The 25,662-nt window shown below is 39.0% G+C and overlaps 1 protein-coding gene across 2 annotated transcripts in view; it reads left to right on the forward strand.

Moving 5' to 3' along the window:
• LOC131431532 (cardioacceleratory peptide receptor) overlaps positions 1-22,800 on the forward strand; it is a 236,366-nt gene extending 213,566 nt beyond the window's left edge. For both annotated transcript variants that reach the window (XM_058597315.1, XM_058597314.1), the window contains 5 exons: positions 8,182-8,379; positions 8,483-8,578; positions 8,671-8,835; positions 8,915-9,206; positions 21,480-22,800. In XM_058597315.1, coding sequence (XP_058453298.1) covers positions 8,182-8,379; positions 8,483-8,578; positions 8,671-8,835; positions 8,915-9,206; positions 21,480-21,729 — 1,001 coding nt within the window. In that variant the 3' untranslated portion in view covers positions 21,730-22,800. The remainder of the gene's footprint in view (positions 1-8,181; positions 8,380-8,482; positions 8,579-8,670; positions 8,836-8,914; positions 9,207-21,479) is intronic.
• The last annotated feature ends 2,862 nt before the right edge of the window (positions 22,801-25,662 follow it).

Consider the following 25,662-nt stretch of genomic DNA (forward strand, 5'->3'; position numbering starts at 1 on the left):
ATGTTAATACGTTAGATACAATAAGAGATATTGGCGATCGAAAACTTATCACTCTCTTAGAGAGCTAATTTTGAAAAGGCGCTCCATAGTAAAGTAAGTCGTATTCACGACAAAATGAATATTTTCGTTCATAAATAGACCGTGATTTTGATATAATACTATTTTTTCAGAACTGGAAAAAGGCTATAGTGTTTCCATTCTAGTAGCACGTGTCGTTGTTCTTTATCTTATACTGATCTTGCTTTTTTTGTCAACGGTGTTTTCATAAGTCTTCTGATAACGACAGCGTTACTGAAAAACGCTTATTTTATATTGTGCAAAAAGTCATAAGGTTCTACATTTGCTACGGTTAACAACTGTGAAATTTTTTGACTCATTTTGATAAATTTTGTATATCCAACAATAAGAGAAATTGTCTATGCAGTAGAAATGGTCGGGTAAGCAATTTCTTGTTCTCAAACCCGACCAGTATCCGATCGAAAATGAAAAAATACTCGTTCTCGACCCGTTGAGATAAAAATTTTCTTCCAAACCCGAACCCGACCCACTAAAAAATAAAAATCTTTGCCCGTGCCGGACCTGAACCCGAAAAACTTTTGTAGTCGGGTTTAAATATCCGAAACCCGACAAAATTTTTATACCCGAACCCGACCCGTGCCCGTTTAAAATGGAAAAATCGTACCCGTCGGGTTCGGTGAAAATACCCGAAACCGGACTATTTCTACTATGCAGCTCTTTGAGTAACGTTCAAATACATATGGTTTACGAAATTACACAAAAACTTATAAAATCAATTATGAAGCTTTTCAAAAAAAAAAACGGTTGCTATCTTTCTTACGATTTACAATTAATATTCAGTCATATATGAGAAAATGAAATGAACTCCGTTTTATAGAATTCAACCACTATTTCCTGTACTTCCGGAAACGGAAACTGGGGACCGCCATAATGGAATTCGGTTCATTTCACCCCCAACTAATATGAACTTTAAATTAAAACAATTTTCATTTGCCGTTTCAACCTTCCGAGCGAACGGACGTGATTTGGATTTACTGCGAAAGCATTGAAAACCAGTTGTGTGTGTGTGATAAAGTGGTCGGACGATATTGTGTGATAGACAATAGTGCTTTTTCCTCTGATAGGTTTTTTTTTTCGTATTATATAATAGAACAGTGCCTTATTGCGAGCGGTCGATCGAAACGGTACCGTTAGCCGATTATTGTTTCGCCGATCAAGGCCAAGTGTGAGGATTATAAACAAGCGGCCATTGTGTGAGGATTATAAATAAGTGTGCCTTTTCCTCTCGGAGGTTTTTTGCACATCATCAAAGCGGCGATACGCCGATCGACGAAGTCCAGCTTGGTGTCCCCCGTTGGATCTTTGTTAAGTACCTTTACTTCGTTTATTTTTATTTCTTTATTTGACCATTATATTTCCCCCCGAATCATTTGTTTTTGCGCGGAAGTAGTTCCGCTATGTCTAATTTAAAACCTGCCCCCCCCGCTCCCGATGTTCAAATGGAGACTTCCCTTGTCAGTAAAAAGTCCCGCATAAAGAGCTATCCTGATGGGCTCGCACTACCGGCCGGGCCTTACGCGGTCTATTTCCGGACCAAATCAAAGGAAAAAAAACTGAATATTTTAAAAATATCGCGGGACCTGAATTCGCGATATAATACCATAAAAAGTATAGATAGAATACGGCCAGACAAGCTCAGGGTCCTGTTTACCAGCTCAAAACAGGCTAATGAGCTTGTTCAAAATGATCCTTTTACGCTGGAGTACCGCGTCTACGTGCCAGCTCGTGAAGTCGAAATCGACGGTGTGGTCACCGATTCGAGTTTGACTTGCGAGGATATTCTTAAGTACGGGGCGGGTTGTTTTAAAGACCCCTCACTTAAGAATGTCAAGATACTGGATTGCAAGCGATTGCATTCAGTATCGATCGCCGGGGATGGAACAAAGTCTTATCCCCAATCAGACTCTTATCGTGTGACCTTCGCCGGCTCGGCATTGCCCAACTACATCCTCTTGGACCGGATTCGTTTGCCTGTTCGTTTATTTGTACCCCGGATAATGAATTGTACCAATTGCAAACAACTGGGGCATACAGCTACCCATTGCAGCAATAAGCCACGTTGTGCTAACTGTGGGGAAGCTCATGCGGACGGCTCTTGCGGTAAGGATGCTGAAAAGTGTCTCTACTGTAAGGAGGGTCCGCATGACCTCTCTGACTGTCCCGCTTACAAACTGCGAGGAGATCGGATGAAGCGTTCCCTGAAGGAACACTCCAAGCGTTCCTTTGCCGAGATGGTTAAGAGTGCCACCCCTCCTAAACAGGCAACGAATCCATATGCCTGCTTGTCAACTGACGAGAGCGATTCTGACGACCCTTTGGAAGGTCCATCTTCAGCGGTCCCTCGTAGCTGTAGGAAAAGAATGAATAAATCTTCTCATAAGCTACCTAGTAAGGGTTCGAAGGTGTCTTCCGAAGGGCTTCGAAAAGTTACAGCTAACGGGAATCGGGAAAAATCACCGAAGCAAAAAGCTCCTGGTCTCGGAAAACTCAATTCCGAGATGGAATTCCCACCGCTTCCAGGGACTAAAAAATCCCCAAGCGTCCCTGAAAATCCACCAGAGAACCAACTAGGTGCTGGACTTATAAAGTTCTCTGATGTTGTGGACTGGATTTTTACAACTTTCAATATTTCAGACCCTCTTAGAAGCATTTTAATTGCTTTCATGCCAACAGTAAAAACATATTTGAAGCAGTTGACTGCAAATTGGCCCCTTCTTTCAGCGATTGTATCTTTCGATGGCTAAATCATCCACCGAGGTCACGGATCTAATCACTGTTTTACAGTGGAATTGCAGAAGTATTATCCCAAAAATAGATTCATTTAAATTTCTAGTAAACAATCTGAAATGTGACGCATTTGCATTGTGCGAAACTTGGCTAACTTCTGAAATATTCTTAAACTTTCACGATTTTAACATTATTCGTCTGGATCGAGATAATCCCTATGGAGGAGTACTTTTGGGGATCAAAAAGTGCTATTCTTTCTATCGCATTAACCTCCCCTCGATACCAGGTATTGAAGTTGTCGCATGTCATGTTACAATCAAAGGTAAGGACCTTTGCATTGCTTCCATCTACATTCCCCCAAGAGCCTCGGTTGGGCATCGGTGGCTCAGTGATATCGTAGAGCTCCTTCCTGCACCGACGTTGGTTTTAGGAGACTTTAACTCACACGGTACGGGATGGGGCTGTCTTCACGATGATAACAGATCAACTATGATCCATGATATCTGCGACAACTTCAATATGGCAATCTTGAATACGGGAGAAATGACACGGATTCCTGCACCACCAGCAAGACCAAGTGCGCTGGATTTATCCCTTTGCTCGACATCGCTACGGTTGGATTGCACGTGGGAGGTAATTCCTGATCCCCACGGTAGCGATCATCTACCGATCGTAATATCAATCACCAGCGGCTCAAAACCATCGAAGACAATCAATGTTTCGTATGATCTCACACGAAATATTGATTGGAATAGCTATGCGACCTCGATATCTGAGAAACTTGAAAGAACTCAACAACTTCCTCCGGAGGAAGAGTACACGTTTTTGGCTGGCTTGATTCTCGACACCGCGACTCAAGCTCAGACGAAACGTGTACCCGGCGCGAAAACTAACATCCGTCCTCCCAACCCGTGGTGGGACAAAGAGTGCACAAATTTAAACGCGGAGAGAGCCTCCGCGTATAAAATATTCAGAAAAAATGGAACACCTGATAATTACCGGAATTACGCGGCGTTAGACGTTAAAACTAAGAACTTGATTAGAGCCAAGAAACGCGGTTACTGGCGTCGGTTTATAGACGGCTTAACGAAAGAAACATCTATGAGCACTCTTTGGAACACAGCCCGACGAATGCGCAATCATAACACCACGAATGAAAGCGAGGAATATTCCAACCGCTGGATATTCGATTTCGCTAAAAAAGTATGCCCAGACTCTGTTCCGGAACAGAAGATCACCCGCGCCGCGACACCAAATACAAACGAAACACCGTTTTCGATGGTAGAGCTCTCACTTGCACTCTTGTCATGTAACAATAAAGCCCCGGGATTAGACAGAATAAAATTCAACTTGTTGAAAAATCTGCCAGACCCCGCCAAAAGGCGCTTGTTGAGTTTATTCAATAAGTTCCTTGAGGACAACATTGTTCCACATGACTGGAGACAAGTGAAAGTGATCGCCATTCAAAAACCAGGAAAATCAGCCTCCGATCACAATTCGTATCGGCCGATTGCTATGCTTTCCTGTATCCGGAAATTGTTCGAAAAAATGATTCTCTTCCGTCTAGACAATTGGGTCGAAACTAATGGCTTACTTTCAGATACACAATTTGGTTTCCGCAGGGGTAAAGGAACGAACGATTGTCTTGCGTTGCTCTCAACAGAAATTCAAATGGCATTTGCTCGTAAAGAACAAATGGCGTCAGTTTTCCTAGACATTAAGGGGGCTTTTGACTCAGTTTCTATAAATATCTTATCTGAGAAGCTGCATCAGCATGGTCTTTCGCCAGTTTTGAACAACTTTTTACATAATCTATTGTCTGAGAAACACATGTATTTCGCGCATGGTGATTTGTCGACAATACGATTCAGTTACATGGGTCTTCCTCAGGGCTCATGCTTAAGCCCCCTTCTATACAATTTTTACGTAAACGACATCGATAAATGTATCAACACATCTTGCACGCTAAGACAACTTGCCGATGACAGCGTTGTGTCTATTATAGGACCCAAAGCTGGCGATCTGCAAGGGCCGTTACAAGATACTCTTGCCAACTTATCCACATGGGCTCTTCAAATGGGTATCGAGTTCTCTACGGAGAAAACTGAGCTGGTTGTATTTTCGAGAAAGCGAGAACCAGCACAATTACAGCTTCAACTAGGGGGTGAAACCATAGCTCAGGTCTTCACATTTAAATATCTCGGGGTCTGGTTCGACTCCAAAGGCACCTGGGGATGTCACATTAGGTATCTGAAAAGAAAATGCCAACAAAGAATCAACTTTCTTCGTACAATAACCGGGTCGTGGTGGGGTGCCCATCCAGGAGACCTGATCAGGCTGTACCAAACAACGATATTGTCCGTGATGGAATACGGATGCTTTTGCTTCCGATCCGCGGCGAACACTCATTTCATCATGCTGGAAAGAATTCAGTATCGTTGTTTGCGTATTGCCTTGGGTTGCATGCAATCGACTCATACGATGAGCCTCGAAGTGCTGGCGGGTGTTCTCCCATTGAAAAACCGGTTCTGGGATCTCTCATATCGTTTGCTCATTCGATGCGACATTTTGAATCCTCTGGTGATTGAAAATTTCGAAAGGTTAGTTGAGCTTAATTCTCAAACCCGTTTTATGTCCTTGTATTTTGATTACATGGCTCAGAATATTAATCCTTCTTCGTTTGTTTCCAACCGTGCTCATTTCTTGGATACTTCTGATTCTACTGTGTTTTTCGACACATCCATGAGAGAAGAAATTCGTGGAATTCCGGATCACGTGCGCCCTCAAGTGGCCCCAAATATTTTTTATAATAAATTTAGAACAGTCAACTGTGAAAAGGTGTTTTACACTGACGGATCAAACATTAACAAGTCCACAGGCTTCGGCATCTTCAATCAAAACATCACCGCTTCTTACAAACTCAGTGATCCGGCTTCAGTTTACGTCGCAGAATTAGCTGCTATTCAGTACACCCTCGAGATCATTGAAACCTTGCCCAAAGACCATTACTTCATTGTCACGGACAGTCTAAGCTCAATAGAAGCTCTCCGGGCAATGAAGCCAGGAAAGTGTCCCCCATATTTCCTGGGGAAAATACGGGAACATTTGAGTACTTTATCTGAACGGTCTTATTTAATATCGTTAGTCTGGGTCCCTTCGCATTGTTCCATTCCGGGCAATGAAAAGGCAGACTCATTGGCTAAAGTGGGCGCATTAGAAGGTGATATTTATGAAAGACCAATCTGCTTCAATGAATTTTTCAGTATCTCTCGTCAGAAAACTCTCGAAAGTTGGCAAACTTCATGGAGCAATGACGAACTGGGACGATGGCTACACTCCATTATCCCTAAGGTATCGACGAAACCTTGGTTCAAGGGGATGAACGTGAGTCGTGATTTCATTCGCGTTATGTCACGACTCATGTCAAATCACTATACATTCAACGCACATCTCCGGCGTATCGGGATCGTGGAGAACGGGCTCTGCACCTGTGGCGACGGTTATCAGGACATCGAGCATGTCGTGTGGTCGTGCGTAGAGTATCGCGACGCCAGGTCGAAGCTACTGGAATCCCTCAGGGCCCGAGGTAGACCGCCTGAGGTTCCGGTTCGGGATGTGTTGGCGAGTCGGGATAGTTCATATATGCTTCTCATATACCAGTTTCTCAAACACATTAATATACAAGTGTAATCTGTTACATCTGGCTTAGAAAGTTCCTCCTATTTATCGACGTTGTTTCAACTGTGGCTAAGAATTATTTCTCAACTGCAGGTTCGACACTAACTTCCGCCGATTATCCCGATTCCTCATCTGTCCACCATCTTCATCGGAACTAACAAGATCTTTTTGCTGTCACTAACCTTCGCTTCCCCCCTCCCCGTCTTTTCACCATCTCGATGTCAACTAATTAGATCTCTGTCGTTTTAGTCATTTCATTCCCATATCCCCATTTTACTTCGTTTTCCGCAATATTTACTTCGCTATCTTTTTTTTTCATTTTCTTCTGTAACAACACCATCATCGCCCACGGAAACTTATCAACAGCATGCGGGCCACCCGCCGGGTATTCGTAACCTGGGGGTGTTTCCCGCGGACCCACACGGACCGAAGAATGCGGCCAACATGAATATTCACCAACGCCATATGGAAGACTCTCATGAAATATTCAGATCACCGGCCGATCACCACATGAAGGCTGGATCTGCCAAAGTCAACCACTGCGACCCAAATATGACATTACTTAATGATACAACCCTAGTTTTAAGTTAGTCGTAAATTTTAAATTAGTAAAAGCCCTTGGCATCTTAGAGCTTAAGCAGTGTGCCTTAAACATTATATTCTTGAATAAAAAAAAAAAAAAAAACAATTTTAGTTCCAATTTAGAAGAGTTTGTAGGATTTCTGCATCTTCGAACTCCGATCCAAATTAAATTCAGAGCATTTATATAGAACTATAATACCTTTCTTTCGAATCTAGGTTTGTAAAAATGGGTTCAGTCTTCTTAGAGAAAATTGAGTGATTGTCACACATACAGGTTTTTTTAAGGTTTTGCGATTCACAGAGATTGGATATTCTTCCTATATGAGAAAGGTAAAAATGTGACAAGAAATTTTTTTGCTGCTGTTATCTCTCGTTAACAAAGACAACTGCCCTAATTGTGGATTCATACAATAGGTACAATATTTATACAAACCACAACCAAATTAATTCAAGAACTTCTAACTCCATCATTACATTAAATCTGTGGGTAAATTCGATTTACCAGTATGGACGATTGACAATCAACTGAAATTTCATTCTCGCGCTGATTCCCTGCTCCTGGTTTCTATCGAAACGTTCTATCCAAATGCGAACTTCCGTTGTTTATTGGATAGCTCTTTTGACAACGGTTCCCACAGCCAATACATGCATTTTTTCTACATCCTGCTTGATGGTTCAACGATAAATGCCGATAATTTTATACCATTACTCTAGCAATTATCTGCTCACAGGCTAAAAGACTCCATGCTAAAATTAATTTAATATTACTTTCTCATGAAAATACGGAATGCATTTAGGTACTTGAACTTTTTAATTGAACCACACTACGGTTCGTGCACACACGGGTGATAGTTTTCCGTTAAATGCAAATTGATTTTCCGAACTCTTTGATGGAGGTTTGGATGGTGATTCGTTTGCCCTGGGGGACCGGATTTGCGGAGTTACGAGCAATTGCATTGTAATGAATTCATCAAACACCGGTGGGGGGTTTGGATGTTGATCGATGTGCTCGTTTAGAAAGGATATTTACCCTGTTACAACGTGTTTTTTCCCGTGCAACGGATTAACCTGTTTGAAAAGTAGTTCTCATCCGTTTGTTTGCATGTTTGCTTTCAGATCTTTGCGTGGGACTGCTGAGTGTACTGACGGATATAATTTGGCGGATGACGGTCTCGTGGAGAGCCGGAAATGCCGCGTGCAAGGCGATTCGATTCGCTCAAGCTAGCGTGACCTACGCTTCCACCTATGTCCTGGTGGCCCTCAGCATCGATCGGTACGACGCAATCACACATCCAATGAATTTCTCCGGGTGCTGTAAGTGCCTTTGTTACCGCTGTCTCTGATTGAGTCAGCGAGCCAGTAGTTCATTTTTAATATACGATTTAATTGAACTGTATGCTTGAACGGATATTTACAGGGAACCGTGCCCGTCGACTAGTCGCTGCAGCTTGGAGTTTGAGTGCACTTTTCTCGCTTCCAATTTTCTATTTGTACGAGGAACGGTCAATACAGGGTAAGTTCATTCCGGGCTTCACTGAGCGGAAGCAATTGCGAATCCTTCAGAGCCATTTCCTTCAACCCACGCTGCCGTTTGTACTTTTGCAGGACGCAAGCAGTGCTGGATTGATTTGGTTGAACCGTGGCGGTGGCAGGTCTACATGTGCTGGGTGGCCACCTCGCTCTTTGTCCTACCAGCGTTGATCATTTCAGCGTGTTATGCAATCATCGTCAAGACGATTTGGGCCAAGGGAGCCATCCTGGGACCAACCGGTACGAGAGGATATCTGCTTCAAGTGCAATTACCGCCCGATTGAGTGCTAATTTTGCTCTCTTTTCAATCTCGTTGCAGACCGAACCCGCAACGGGATGGCAGATTTGGCGAGCAGAAGAGCAAGCTCCAGAGGCATTATTCCAAAGGCAAAAGTGAAAACGGTCAAGATGACCATCGTGATAGTGATAGTATTCGTGCTGTGCTGGTCACCGTATATCGTGTTCGATCTGCTACAGGTGTTTGAGCAGATTCCGCAAACGCAGACCAACATCGCGATAGCGTCCTTCATCCAAAGCTTGGCACCGCTCAATTCGGCTGCCAATCCGCTGATTTACTGTTTGTTTTCGACACAAGTCTGTCGCATGATCAAGTGAGCGTTGAAAACACGATATCTAAACTGATTGAATAGAGGGAATACAAGTTAAATAATAAGAGTAGAGAATAGCAACAGAAACAATAGAAGATCTGAAACGTCTGATAACGAGAAACGACCTCAAAACAAAAACAACACAAGAATAGAATTACAAGAAAAATACCAACACCAGGAGTACAGAAACAAAAGAAAAAACAGCAAGATTAAAAAGAAATAAAAGAAGAGAAACAATCGTAGGAAAAAATCGACTGAATAACAGAAATATTATTTAAAACTGAGACAACATAAAAAACATGTTTTAATCCACCTAGTGGTGTAATGATGCCTTTCTCATATCAATCATACTATCATATATAATACTGTGGTATTCTTCAAAATTATTTTCTTCGATTCTTGAAAGAATAAACGAAGTCGGTTTGTTTGACCGTTTACTGATAAAAACTATCAATTGGAAAAGATTTGAGGTCGATTTAGAAATTTTTCTAAGGGTTTTCCCCATTTTAAGTGATGATATACAATTTTTAACACACTTTACCCTATATTCCCGGATCCGGAAGTCGGATCCGCCTGAAATTAAGAAATTACGCTTGGGACCACAGGACCTTTCATTTGAACCTAAGTTTGTGAAAATCGGTCGCGCCATCTATGAGAAAAGTTAAAACACATATTTTCTTTTTTTGTACATTAATAACTCCCGAACCGGAAGTCGGATCCAAATAATATTCAGGAGAATTTTTTATGGGACCTCAAGACCTTTCATTTGAATCTAAGTTTGTGAAAATCGGTTTAGCCATCTCCGAGAAAAGTTAGTGCAAAAAAACGTAACATACACACATACGCACATACACACACAGACATTTTGACTTTCTTTGGGTATAATCAAGCATTTCATTTTGTAAATAGTTGTGTCAAATTATTATAGATTTAAATGTGGCAACCCTGCATGCTATACAAATTTGAACTAGGCACGCTGTTTGCTAGGCGTACTCATCGCCGTATAATAAAGAATGTGGATGAAATTGCACAGTATCTTTTAAGACACTGAGAGCTTTAATTTTAATCATGATTTGTGAAAATCGGTTTAACCGTTGCTGAGAAGTCGAAGTGAGTTCCGGTTTTGGAGCTTTTCTTCTCTATTACCGGTGCGTTCGAAAGCTGAAGCCGGAGACTAGTAGTCTCAAAGTAGATTTATATATCCACTAACTAACAAGGTCTGCCAACTAGATGAATTTACGAGAATGGTTCGCAAAAATTTGCACTTTGTTTCGCCATCACCTATGAAAAACGTGCTTAATCCACCTAGCAGTGAGATGATACCTTTTTTCATCAATCCGCATATGTTTTTTGCATGAATATTCTTCGGTGTTTCAGTTTTCATGATATTATTCTAATGTCCGTCGTTTTATGTGGCAATTTGAGATTTTAATCACTCATTACTCTGTAATGTCGAAACTGCAAATCGCATCGAATTTGAATCTACAAGTGTAACAATCGATTAAACATTCCATGATATGCCGAAGTAATTTCCACTTTAGAGTTTAGGGTAATTTAAGATACTTTTAGATCCGGTATTCAGGAACCAGCATAACCCAAACCGATTCGTATGGCCATATGACGAATAAATTGCAATAGTTTTGATTCCAACTTTGACGCTTTTCGGGATGGTCATCTTCTATATCGCTTCACTTAAAAATTCATCATTCTACAATTTCAGAATCGGAAGTCAGAATTGGATAAAATGGGATTTATTTTAATTTAAACTTTTGTTTCTGAAATTCGATTTGGCTTTTTTAAGAAAACGATTCGATACTGGAACCGAAAATCAATGTAGACATATTCGAGGAATCGTAGTGCGAATAAAACTTTTGAGTGCCTTCCGAAACGAAAACTGAATACAACCAAAAATGAAATAAGTTTATTTGGTTATCGACTATCCAAATCTGCTAACCCGATAAACCTGATTAGTTTATGTGAAATAGACATTTTTATACTAAGCACCCTGTATCTCCGAAACCGGAAGTTGGATCTGACTGAAAAACAAGATGTTTTATAGAATCTTAAAACATTTCATTTAAATCTTAGATGATTCATTTGATTCTTTGATCGGTTCAGCCATCTACGCGAAAAATGAGTCACACAATTTTTATTTCGTTTCACCTATCATCCTGTAGCTCCGGAACCAGAGGTCGGGAACCTTGTTTGGGAGCATACGACTTTCCATATGAATCTGAGTTTGTAGAAAACGGTTGGGTCATCTCTGAAAAAAATTGAGTGAAATTATTTGTCACACACGCATTTGCTGATCTCGACGAACTGATTCGAATGGTATATGGCTGTTATGCTCTTCCAGCATTTTTTGCTGTAAGTAGTTTAAATCATTATAATTATGGAACTCCTTTCAACTCGAAAATTCTGCCATCATCTAGTTTACATATGGCATATTCGAACGATTATGTTGCCAAAAACGAACCGTGCTAAAATCGGTCCGAGGCAAATTGTCATGAAAAAGGATGCTGTACACAGTCTTTTGGGTACTGAGAAACAGATGTATGTAACAGTATAAAAAATCGTGTTTTATGTTGCTCCCAAGTATTTCTTTGCCAGACAGCGCTTAAAACTTCTACTGCTGGAATAGGGGAAAAAGTCGCTTACACAAAAATTTCGATATCTTCGTTAAAAATGGACGGATTTTAACAATCCATGGCATGTTGGAAAGGTATTACCGTGCGAAATCTAAGTCTGAAAATATATTCTGTTTTCAAGGTCAATTGTGACAGATACTGTCGAAAAACTGAAAAAGTAAACATCCGATCTCAAAACCATTCAATAGCGTTCTGGGTGACGGGGAGACCTTTCATTTGCGACTAGTTTGATCAAAATCGGTCCAGCCATCTCTGAGATCTCGACCTCTTAATTGACAACACACATACAGACACACACACATACACACACGGACAGTTGTTCAGTTCGTCGAGCTGAATCGATTGGCATATGACATTCGGCCCTTTTTCTAAAGTTTGAGCGAATTCTATACCAATTTTTTATATTTATAGAAAAAGGTAAAAATACTCATAGGATATTGAAAATTTTTCACTTATCGCGCTGCAATTCCGGAACCGAAAGTCGGGTCTACATCAACTTTGCTGGAATTTTTTTTAAGAATTTCAAGATCTTTTATTTGCATCATTGTTTGTAAAAATCGGTAAAAAAAATTTCCGAGAAAATTGAGTGCGCATTTTTTCTTAGATTTGCTTGTTGTCTGCTTTGATTGTCTTGTAATTCCGGGCCCAGAAGTCGGATCGGAATAAAATTCAATAGAAATCAATGGGACCTCAAGACCTTTCATTTGTATCTGAGTTTGTGAATATCGACTCAGCCATCTCTGAGAAAATCGAGTGACATTATTTGACTCATACACATATAAATACATACAAACACACACAGACATTTTGTGATCTCGACTAGAGATGGTCGGGTATCGGGTATTTTACCCGAAACCCGACCCGTACCCGTACCCGACGGGTTTTTGGTCGGGTACGGGTAAAAAATTTTATTTTCAATCGGGTACGGGTCGGGTACGGGTAAAAAAAATTTACTGCTTACTCGGGTACGGGTCGGGTCGGGTAAAAAAATTTACTTCTCACTCGGGTACGGGTCGGGTACGGGTAAAATTTTTTTTCTGATCGATTAACCGACCATTTGTACTTTACATAAATATGTTTACACGTTGACGAGATTTTTTTTTTTGCAAAACAGTTGTTCCGAAAAATAAACAATTTGATTCAAGGGGTTTTGACATTCGCACCTAGAACTAGACCTGAAAACTGGCATCTTTTTCAGAAAAAAACATTTCTTTTCTTCATTTAAAAAAAAACGATCAATCATAGTTACGTGAAAAGTTATGTGAATATTTTCCACCCTACTTTTTTATAACATATTTAATAAGACACACTGCCTTAGCTCTGAGATGTTGCGGCCAGACCCTACTTTTCACGTAGGTTTTAATGGACTGCCATTTTAAAGCTGTTTAATGCACAATCCAGTAAAAATTATTTGATTAATATATAAAATGTAGTGTAGTACTCATATCACATTCAGATAACAGAAAACGGTTATTTTAAATATTGGTTGGAGATTTTCAAAATTTACATATAAATCATTAGGATTCTACCCATAAAAACATGAACAGTCGAAAGAGAAAGTAAACAAAGAAAATCTGTCAATTGTTTTTAGGCCCTTTTGAAATGTTGACGTCGAGTTAGTTCACGTTTCTTTTCACTGAAAATCTCGATGCGTGACAGTCGCAAAAGTACGGGTGAAAATCTTTTCATGCGAAATGCTCAAATTATCACCGTGTTCACTCGTTGAGGGTTCCAAAGGAGGTGGAACAGAAGTTCAATGGCTGTAAAAACCACCAGCTCCCGTTAACATCGTTGGTGTGGGTTTGTGAGGCTTACAAAACGGGCATATTTGACAGATTAATTTAAATCAAAATCATAATTCATTTTGCTTTGTAGTAAAAAAAATGTAACCAAAAAAAATTTCTCACAAATGTTCAAACTACTTACACTTGAAGGACTCACAGTTCACCATTTCCAAAATTGAATTTTTCACACCGGGAATACACGTGAATTATTTGATGTTTGGTCAATTCACGTAAACGAACCGATGATACTCTATTAATTTTAGGGGATGTTCGTGATTTTTTAAGTGATTCTAATGTGAATTTTTATTTGTGTGTCAAGATAATGAGCACGCTTACTTGTGGTTCTAAAGAATTGGATCAAAAGTCACACTGTTTCGTAAAAACCATACCTACCCAGAATTGAATACAACGGGTATTACGACATTTTGGATAAATATGCTTCTCGAAAAATTTGAGTAGATATTACTCCCTTTTGTTGACATTTGTAAATGAGTATAAAGTACCAAAGACATTGGAAATCTATTCATGCTTCACAGTGTATTTATGTGTTTAAATGTAAACAAGCATTTTAATGTATTTTACTTACAAACTAGAGCCTGATACGCTCTATCTAACTCGCTATCTAAAACACTTTATTTTTTCCATCCTGAATTTTGGTAAACTTTTTACTACTCATTCGGGTCGGGTACGGGTACAGGTAATTTTTAATCGGGTACGGGTCGGGTAAGGGTAAATTTTTCTATTTTTTATCGGGTACGGGTCGGGTACGGGTAATTTTTTTTATTATTGATCGGGTACGGGTCGGGTACGGGTAATTTTTTAAATTTTTAATCGGGTACGGGTCGGGTACGGGTAATTTTTTTTGCTGATCACTCGGGTACGGGTCGGGTTCGGGTATAAGAATTTCTATACCCGACCATCTCTAATCTCGACGAACTAAGGGACCGTTCATAAACCACGCAGACTCACTGGGTGGAAGGTGGGGGGTCTGACAAAAGTCTACGTTTGTCTACGAGGGGGGAGGAGGGTTTTTTCTAAAGTCTACGTTGTCTCATATTTTTTTTATTTTTCAAGCAATTTACTTAGTTTACTTAGCCGGCCGCGCGTTTCCTTCGATTGATCAAAAAGACTAACTAAAAACATCGTCGACTGTAATCTGTACTGTGGAAGTGATTATCAAATGAGATACTCCGTAGTTCTATGACCAAGTAGAAATATACTCAAAGACAGACAACTCTATTGTTTTTTCTTTCATTTTTCTATTCCCTATCGAAGTGAAAAAATAAAAGAAAGTACGAACATAAACATAAATTGAAAAAACTCATTATTCTTTGCAAAAAGTCATCGGACTTTAAATTTATTGGAGTGAATGAATAAATTTCAATTTTTATGTTTTCCGATTATTATTTAGTCACATCGTAATCAAGCAGTGAAATGAGAAATGAAGATAATGTCAATTGCTTCTGCAATCCATGAGCGACGAGTGAAATGTCCAGAGAATTTTAGAAATCGGCAAAGGACCGCTGTTAGTAGGGTGACAAAATCTATCACTCATGTATAGCCGATCACGAATAAGAAAAAGCAATTAATTATGAAAATACCAAATCGCGAGGAAGTCTAAAAAGTTATTCATATTTTTGTTCTGACGTGAAGTAATTGTCAGTGTGGTTTCTTCCAACCAAAAACTAATAAAAATACATCCCAGAGCTCTGCAGAGGTTGAAATCGAACCAACCAACTATTTCTACCCATAAAATTGTTGATTTTAATTTGCAATAATTATGGTTTCTGCTTTACCGGTCTGTGGAATAAGAACGGCTGTTATATACCACCCGACGTTTCGACGACTGGTTCTAGTCTTTTTTAAGGGAAACTGTAAGTTTTTTGCTTATGAAATATATTACAAAAACAATAAAACTGTGTGTTAACTCACTATTTTTTCGTTTCTCGTCTAAAAATCGTATGCCCATGAATAGTTGTTCACATAATATGTGATTTTAAACACATTTGTTTTCTTTTCGTTCATCCAGAGAAGCTGTTTGAGATTTATTGTATATCTTTACCTCTTGAATATCTTGAATAACTAAGACTTTATGACAACAGTACTGGATCAGATTTTATTTAACTTTATCACAGAATTTAAACTATAATAAGAAGACTTAGTAACCTTTCAATGAAAAATGGTTTAAAAAATTGTTTTGTGACATTTTTTAGGAGGGGGGGGGGGGGGGGGTTAATAAGAAAGTCTACGACAGTCTATGAGGGGGAAGGGGGTTTTAAAAAATACCAGGGGTTTTAAAAAATACCAGTTTTCGAAATGATTGCATAGCCTTTCTATATGAGAAAGGTAAAACAAATAACAGAAGAAAAGAAGAAAATGAGCAAAAAAAAAATCGAATCAACTAGAGATCAGAAACAACAAAAGAACAGAAACAACAAAAGAGGAACAGGGGCAGAAGCTGTTTCAATCCACCTAGTGCGTAATAGTGCCTTTCTAATATCTTTCATATTTTCATAACCATTACTGACCATTTCCTAAAAATACTTTTCATTTGCTTCAGAAAAACATAAATTTTATTTAATTTCACTATTCATTTTTCTTATGTGTAGTGTTGGATATAATATAATGCATATTTTTGGAATGAAAATAACCAGTGTATGCCGGAGAAGGAATGTTCTAAGTCGCATCAAAATCCAAGGTGGCGACTTTCGATTCATTTATGTTTCTCAAAACCCTTAACATCATTTTTCTGCATCTACTGATCGAACCCGTTCTAAAAATACCCATATCGTTATGGTTTGTAACGAATATTGATATACCGGATTTCGGATCGAATACACAACCTCCTTTTACGAACCTTATATATGTATGTATGTATGCTTACACACTCACTCGTCTGCATATATGTGTAAATATTTTTACATATAAATGATCGCCTTTACTTCACCAATATTTATATGTATTAAGGAATACAAATATTTGCACACATGTGTACGTATATTAATACATATATACATATACAGGGTGATTTTTTAAGAGCTTGAGAACTTTTTTAAACAATAAAACGCATAAAATTTGCAAAATCTCATCGGTTCTTTATTTTAAACGTTAGATTGGTACATGACATTTACTTTTTGAAGATAATTTCATTTAAATGTTGACCGCGGCTGCGTCTTAGGTGGTCCATTCGGAAAGTCCAATTTTGGGCAACTTTTTCGAGCATTTCGGCCGGAATAGCCCGAATTTCTTCGGAAATGTTGTCTTCCAAAGCTGGAATAGTTACTGGCTTATTTCTGTAGACTTTAGACTTGACGTAGCCCCACAAAAAATAGTCTAAAGGCGTCAAATCGCATGATCTTGGTGGCCAACTTACCGGTCCATTTCTTGAGATGAATTGTTCTCCGAAGTTTTCCCTCAAAATGGCCATAGAATCGCGAGCTGTGTGGCATGTAGCGCCATCTTGTTGAAACCACATGTCAACCAAGTTCAGTTCTTCTATTTTTGGCAACAAAAAGTTTGTTAGCATCGAACGATAGCGATCGCCATTCACTGTAACGTTGCGTCCAACAGCATCTTTGAAAAAATACGGTCCAATGATTCCACCAGCGTACAAACCACACCAAACAGTGCATTTTTCGGGATGCATGGGCAGTTCTTGAACGGCTTCTGGTTGCTCTTCACTCCAAATGCGGCAATTTTGCTTATTTACGTAGCCATTCAACCAGAATTATGTAGACCATAAATCGGGCGTAAAGCGCGAAACACATTTCGAACCGAACACTGATTTTGGTAATAAAATTCAATGATTTGCAAGCGTTGCTCGTTAGTAAGTCTATTCATGATGAAATGTCAGAGCATACTGAGCAAATAATAATGCATGAAAATCATAACCTCAAAAAATCTGAGCAAATACTAATGCATGAAAATCCTAACCTCAAAAAAATCACCTTTTATATGGATCTTGGATTTTAAACAATTTCAAACATCGTTTTCGACATTCATTATTCAAATTCGTTGCACAAATACCCATAATGTGATGGTTTGTATCGAATATCGAGTCGCCCTTTTGGATTTTTAAACGACTTCGAACATCCTTTTCCATCTTGTTGTCAAAGTAAATGTTTCCATGTTTTGCAAAACCTTCTTCCTACGATGTCGGTTCGTAAAAGAAGTTTACGTTATTTGGGATTTGCTTTGAAAAAAGAGTTACGTAAATGCAGGTAACATAAAAAAAAGTTTACGTGTACGGAAGTTTGGATGTATTAGAAAATCTTCCCTTTTTCTTTTCTAATGCCACGATATAGTAACAGACACAGATACTAGTATTTAGATATGCTATTTGCATCTTCATCAGTGTTTCAGTTTTTTTTTCAGTTACTTTTTAACCTACAAATTGATATAGAAAACTGTGAAGAATCACTCTGAATAGCGGTTTAAAATTGTAAACACTCTTCACCCTGGCCAACTCTAAAAAAAATTACTGGCATGTTTTTGATTTTTTTTTGCACATTTTTCCGTGTGATATCGGAACTGGAAGTTGGGTATGGATAAAATTGATTAGCTATTATTTCCTTTCATAAAACATTTCATATGAACTGAAAGATAGTTCAGCAATCTCCTAGAAAATGAAGAGCATGTATCTGCTCTCACATACACAGGCATCTGCGATCTCGATGAAGTGATTTGAATAGTACTCTGGCAGGCACAAATCTCCAAATAACTAGGGGAACGTGCCACTTGAGCCAATTAGTTCTGATGAGGTCTTCTTTATGCGGTTTTTACATGGCTTGATTTACGCGGATTTCCGAAGATTCGCGGCTTTCTTTATGCGAATTTTCGAAGTTAGGAGTTAGGTTAGACGGATTTTTTACTGGGGTTTCTGAACATGCGAATTTTTTTACGGGAATTTTCGCAGAAACGCGATTTTTCTACGCTGATTCCCGAAGTTAGGCGTTTTTTTTACACATATTTTTGAAATTAGGAGGTTTTTTCGAAGACTTGCAATGTTAAGTTAAGTAAATTTTCAAGTGAATTTTCGAAACTAGGCGGTTTTTACGCGGATTTTCGAAGTTAGGTATTTTTTACGAGCATATCTAAAGTTCAAGAGTTTTTTACGCGGATTTCGAAGATTAGCGAAGTTAGGCGGTTTTTACACGGAATCTCGAAATTGGGCGGTTTTTTATGAGGATTTCCGAGGTTAGGTATTTTTTACGCGGATTTTCGTAGTCAGGCGGTAGTTTTAACGCGGATTTTCGAAGTTCGGCAGTTTTTACGCAGATTTCCAAAGTTAAACATTTTTTTACGAGGATTTCCGAAGTTAGGCGTTTTTAACGAGTATATCTGAAGTTAAACAGTTTTTTACGCAGATTTCCGAAATTAGGCGGTTTTTTACGCGGATTTCAGAACTTAGGTGGTATTTTACACAGATTTTCGAAATTAGGAGGTTTTTTTCGAAGATCTTCGAAGCTAGACGATTTTTAAATGAATTTTCGAAAAAAGGCGTTTTTTAACGCAGATTTTCGAAGTTATGCGTTTTTTACTAGTATATTTAAAGTTAGGCAGTTTTTTACACGGATCTTCGAAGTTAAGCGGTTTTTTACTTGGGTTTCCGAATATATACGGCTTTTTAACGGGAATTTCCAAAGTTACGCGGATTTCCGAAGCTAGGCGGTTGGGATTTTACACGGAATTTCGAAATTGGGTGTTTTTTTTACGAGGATTTCCGAAGTTAGGCGTTTCTTTCACGCGGTTTTTAGAAGTTGGGTGGTTTTTTTTTACGCGGAATTTTGAAGTTAGGCGGTTTTTTATGTGGGTTTCCGTAGATACGCGGATTTCCGAAGTTACGCGTTTTTTCACCGGTTTTCTCCTCCGCATAGAAAAAGACCTCAGTTTTTGTGATACTCGGCCCTTCGAGTAATAGTTTTCCTAGTGATTGCGTTTCCTTTCCCTGTAAAAATCGCAAAACAGACGAAGAAAATAACTAGGGAGACGTTCCACTTGAGCCAATTAGTTCTGATGAGGTCTTTTCTATGCGGTTTTTTACACGGCTTGCTTCACGCGGATTTCCGAAGATTTGCGGCTTTCTTTATGCGGATTTTCGAAGTTAGGCGATTTTTCACGAGGATTTTCGAAGTTTTTTACACGGACTTCGAGGTTAGACGGATTTTTTACTTGGAACATATGCGAATTTTTTTTACGGGAATTTTCCCAGAACCGCGATTTTTGTACGCGGATTCCCGAAGTTAGGCGTTTTTTTACACATATTTTTGAAATTAGGAGGTTTTTTCGAAGACTTGCAATGTTAGGTTAAGTAAATTTTTAAGTGAATTTTCGAAACTAGGCGGGTTTTACGCGGATTTTCGAAGTTAGGCATTTTTTTACGAGTATATCTAAAGTTTAAGAGTTTTTTACGCGGATTTCGAAGATTAGCGAAGTTAGGCGGTTTTTACACGGAATCTCGAAATTGGGCGGTTTTTTATGAGGATTTCCGAGGTTAGGTACTTTTTACGCGGATTTTCGTAGTCAGGCGGTAGTTTTAACGCGGATTTTCGAAGTTTGGCAGTTTTTACGCAGATTTCCAAAGTTAAACGTTTTTTTACGAGGATTTCCGAAGTTAGGCGTTTTTAACGAGTAAATCTGAAGTTAAACAGTTTTTTACGCAGATTTCCGAAATTAGGCGGTTTTTACGCGGATTTTCGAAGTTATGCGCTTTTTATGACTATATCTAAAGTTGGGCAGTTTTTGACACGGATTTTCGAAGTTGAGCGGTTATTTACTTGGGTTTCCGAAGATATACGGCTTTTTACGGAATTTCAAAAGTTACGCGGATTTCCAAAGTTAGGCGGTTAGAATTTTACACGGAATTTCGGAGTTGGGCGGTTTTTTAACGAGGATTTCCGAAGTTAGGTGTTTTTTTTCAACGCAGATTTTCGAAGTTGGGCGGTTTTTTATACGCGGATTTTTGAAGTTAGACGGTTTATTTAAAGTAGGTTTCCGAAGATACGCGGATTTCCAAAAATACGCGTTTTTTCACCGGTTTTCTCCTCCGCATAGAAAACAACCTCAGTTTTTATGACACTCGGCTCTTCGAGTAATAGTTTTCCTAGTGATTGCGTTTACTTTCCCTGTAAAAATCACAAAACAGACGAAGAAAAACAACTGAATAACAGATACAACATTATTTTAACAGAATCAACAATAGATACAAAAGAATAGCAGAAAATGAGCAACCACAGAAACAAAAAAAAGTATTGATTACCAATAGCTACTAGAAAAAAAGATTACATAGAAAAACTACAGTAAACAAACACGAACAATAGAAGCAAAAAGACAAACAGATGATCAGAAATAATTTAAAAGCAGAAAGAACATCAATAAAAATGCACAGAACTGCGAGAGTAACATAATGAAAGCAGCAGAATAGTTTAACAAACTTAATAAAAGAAACATCTATAGGACAGAAACAATATTAGAACAATATAAATAGCAGAAATGAAACAAAATAAACAGAAGTTGTAGTAAAATAGACGCCAAAGAATAGACTACTCAAAATATATAGACAAATACGGAACAAGCGTAACAATGGAAACATCCGAAAAGTCTAAACTTCAAAAGAGGAACAACAGAAGAACAAATGCAGCAATAGAAAAGAAACAGCAAAAAAAGAGATATACCACAAAAAATACACATGAACAAAAACGAATGGAAACGAACAGAAACGAACAAAAACGAACAAAACAAACAGAACAAACCAAAACGGACCAACAAAAAAGAAAATTTAAGATCAGACAAAAAAAACTACAAAAACATGAAACAACTTGGTTTATCTCTCAATTCATTTACAGACGATTGCCTCCATTCCGTTGGTTGCTGGATTCCAAGTGGTGCTGCAAGGGAGCAAACGGAGGTTCACGGCGGCCAATGCGGAACGGCATCATTCTCAACGGTGGTCCGAGATTGCAGAATCACAACAGTAGCGACTCGATGAGAACGCTGACCACATCGTTGACGGTTTCTCAGCGGTCCTGCATCCGGCCGTCCCGAGTCGTCATCGTCGAGCGGCCGAAGGTGGTTGTGGCCATGTCTGAAGTTTGAGCGCATTTCTGTCTCTAGTTTCTAAGTATCATCTTATATATGTATTTGCTGAGTGTCAGTCTGAGCTGTCTGATAGGGTATAAATATTTATTGGCTTGTAAATAGGAGTGTTTGACATACATAAGTGTAACTACAGGAACATTTTAAAATAATCTATTTGTATGAACAAGAGACTATTAATGATATTGTATTCAATGAAAATAAATCAAATAAACGTGCTGTGACTAATTCGAAATGGTTTCGAAAAGTTAGTAGACAATGTGTTTGGAGAAAATGACACTTAAATAGAAGTGTACATCTTGCTTGATTATAATGACAAATTAGGTGAACGTGAAGTTAGGAACGTGAGTAACGAACCTATTTGAATAATTCGACGAACGAAAATTGCTGGGCAATTAGCCAAACCAAAACCAACTGCTGATGCGAAAATATGAGACGAAATAAAAAAAATGTGAACAATTTGGTTTAGTGTACTCAAGCTTTGACCTTCTTGCGAACGAAGCAAAACAAAATATTTGTATCGAAATAACACGGAAAGGTTGAGAGCGCGAGGTCAAGAATTACTGTTTGCGAATATGACATTCAAAAAAGCTGCTAAATAGTTTTTTTTATGAACTGCTCCAAAACAATTCGTTTGTGTTCAGTTCTTTAATTTGGATTTGCATATGCATGTCAGTCAGTCTTGAGATGTCGAATTTTCAACCAGAAATGCTTGGTGTCAGTGTGCTATAGCGAAAAAAAATAGAATTGCCGTATTTTTGAGACCATGTTTTCCGTGCCCAAAAAATGTACGACGGTACCAAAGAACAGGCTAACAAGTATGAGAAACAACAGCACTTAGCAAAGCTAAATGGAGAAACACGAAACATCGGCAGCATGTTTTCAACCACAATCTGGTGCATAATTGATCTTGGGGGTCCCATGTCTCACAATTGCTGCCCCGCAACATGTCAAAGCATATATATGTGTGTGTGTATGAATGTAAATACGTTCCGTTCATGTTTTATTTTTGAACATTGAATCGTGATCGGAACTTGAAATCGTGCAAAACCTGAAACCAGTGTACAATAAATATGCAAACTTTTAAACTGTTGTTTTATTTAATTTTCTAAGGGCATATTCAGGGGTGTTCTAGTTCTAGATGCATAATTTATGTCAGTTACAAAATTTAAATCTGGATTTTATAACAAGAAAAACTGGCAGCCCCAGCAGTGTTTTACTCATGTTTCAAATATACAAAAAATAGAACGGCATCGTAGACCAGTTTTAAATTTGACAGAAGAACTGGTCGAATTAATAAAACAAGAACGGCTTGCTGGGGATACGTTTGTTCCAGTTTCTGTTCTATTATCATTAGATCTTCTATATAGAACTCCTAGCTGCTGAATTGGCTCTAAGCTTATAAATTGCCCGTAACTCAAACGGCAAAATGAGTAAAGGAAGAAAAAATGTAGTTCATTAGCGGCTAACTTATCCTATAGAGTGTGACATCAAGGAAATAACGGGATTAAGATTCTACTCGAAAACAATACAACAGACTAAAACCTCTTCTCAATCCACCTAGTGGTGTGATAGTGCCTTTCTCTAGGCATTCAAACAGTCTCATTGATGCATATTTGTGTCGTTAGAATAATTACTGACATGTGTGGACTGATTTTTGAGACAAATTTATTCAGATTGTTTCGGTGAATTCAGAAAAGCGTGACTCAACGCTGACGTCGCATATTCGACAACATTCTCGAAACCAAAAGTATCAGCAATTAATACATTTGAACTTGATCATTGGTAACTTTCTTAAAAAGTGCGGATAGAAGAAAAATACAGGGTTGTGTGCGAGATCGTGTCATTAAAAAAGCAATTTTGAAACTCTCTCATAAACAGATTTAAATTTGAAAAATAGGGAAATAATTGTTCTCTAATCTAGGATTCTAAAGCTAATTTTAGGAAGTCGGAACCTTCAATTACGAATATATCATCGTCAACTGCGTTCAAGAAGTATTTATAATAATATTCTTTGTCACATACTTTATGTTTCGTCTTTGACTTCTCAGTACATAACAGTTTATGTTGAACCGTTATGTGACCTGCTACTTGCAGAACACTTATCATATTTGCACCGAAGTGTAAGACACGTCAGGTAATACATATGCACTTTGGTGCAGATATAATAAGTGTCCTGAAAGTAGCAGAAACTTTATGTCTGTCTAGCTGTTTATGTTGAACTGCTGGGTCACATAACAGATCAACACAAACTGTTATGTACTGACGAGTCGAAGAAAGACGAAACATAAAGTATGCGAAAATGGTTATGTGCCCTATGCACAAAAATAGATTAACCCCTAAAATGAATATTCTTTGTTTTTTGCGAACTTCGGCTTCCGTTCGTAAACAGAGATTTCGGTTTACGACAACCGCTATCGGTCATTGCCGTTTCAACCTTCCGAGTGAACGGACGTGATTTGTATTTACTACGAAAGCGTTGAAAACCAGTGCCGTGTGTGATAAAGTGACCGGACGATCAAAACTAGATCGCTATTGTGTAATAGACAATAGTGCTTTTTCCTGTGAGAGGTTTTATGCACATTATATACTGAAGCAGTGTATTGTTGTGAGTGGACGATCGAAACAGTACCGTTAGACGGTGATTGTTCGATCGATCAAAACAGGCCCAGCGGTGTACGTGATATCACTGTGCGGATTACAAAAGAGTGTGCTTTTTCCTCTCGGAGGTTTTTTGCACACCATCGCAGCGGCGATACGCCGATCGACGAGGGCTAGGCCTTGGTGGCCCCCGCTGGATTTAAGTTAAGTAATAAGTAATCGACGGTGTGGTCACCGATTCGAGTTTGACTTGCGAGGACGTTCTTAAGTACGGGGTGGGCTGTTTTAAGGATCCATCACTTAAGAATGTCAAGATACTGGATTGCAAGCGATTGCATTCAGTATCGATCGCCGGGGATGGAACAAAGTCCTATCCCCAATCAGACTCTTATCGTGTGACCTTCGCCGGTTCTGCTTTGCCCAACTACATCCTCTTGGACCGGGTTCGTTTGCCTGTTCGCCTATTCGTACCCCGAGTAATGAACTGTACTAATTGCAAACAACTAGGGCATACAGCTACCCATTGCAGCAATAAGCCACGTTGTGCTAACTGTGGGGAAGCTCATGCGGACGGCTCTTGCGGTAAGGATGCTGAAAAGTGTCTCTACTGTAAGGAGGGTCCGCATGACCTCTCTGATTGTCCCGCTTACAAACTGCGAGGTGATCGAATGAAGCGTTCCCTAAAAAAGCACTCCAAGCGTTCTTTCGCAGAGATGCTTAAAAGTGCCACCCCTCCTAAACAGACAACGAACCCATATGCCTGCTTGTCAACTGACGAGAGCGATTCTGACGACCCTTTGGAAGGTCCATCTTCGGCGGTCCCTCATAGCTGTAGGAAAAGAATAAATAAATCCTCTCATAAGCTACCTAGTAAGGGTTCGAAGGTGTCTTCCGAAGGGCTTCGAAAAGTTACAGCTAACGGGAATCGGGACACAACACCGAAGCAAAAAGCTCCTGGTCTCGGAAAACTCAATTCCGAGATGGAATTCCCACGACTTCCCGGGACTACAAAATCCCCAAGCGTCCCAGAAAATCTACCAGAGAACCAACTAGGTGCTGAACTTATCAAGTTCTCTGATGTTGTGGACTGGATTTTTACAACTTTCAATATTTCAGACCCTCTTAGAAGCATTTTAATTGCTTTCATGCCAACAGTAAAAACATATTTGAAGCAGTTGACTGCAAATTGGCCCCTTCTCTCAGCGATTGTATCCTTCGATGGCTAAATCATCCACCGAGGTCACGGATCTAATCACTGTTTTACAGTGGAATTGCAGAAGTAGCATCCCAAAAATAGATTCTTTTAAATTTCTAGTAAATAATCTGAAATGT

Source organism: Malaya genurostris, chromosome 2 (assembly GCF_030247185.1).
Source record: "Malaya genurostris strain Urasoe2022 chromosome 2, Malgen_1.1, whole genome shotgun sequence".
NCBI lineage: Eukaryota > Metazoa > Arthropoda > Insecta > Diptera > Culicidae > Malaya > Malaya genurostris.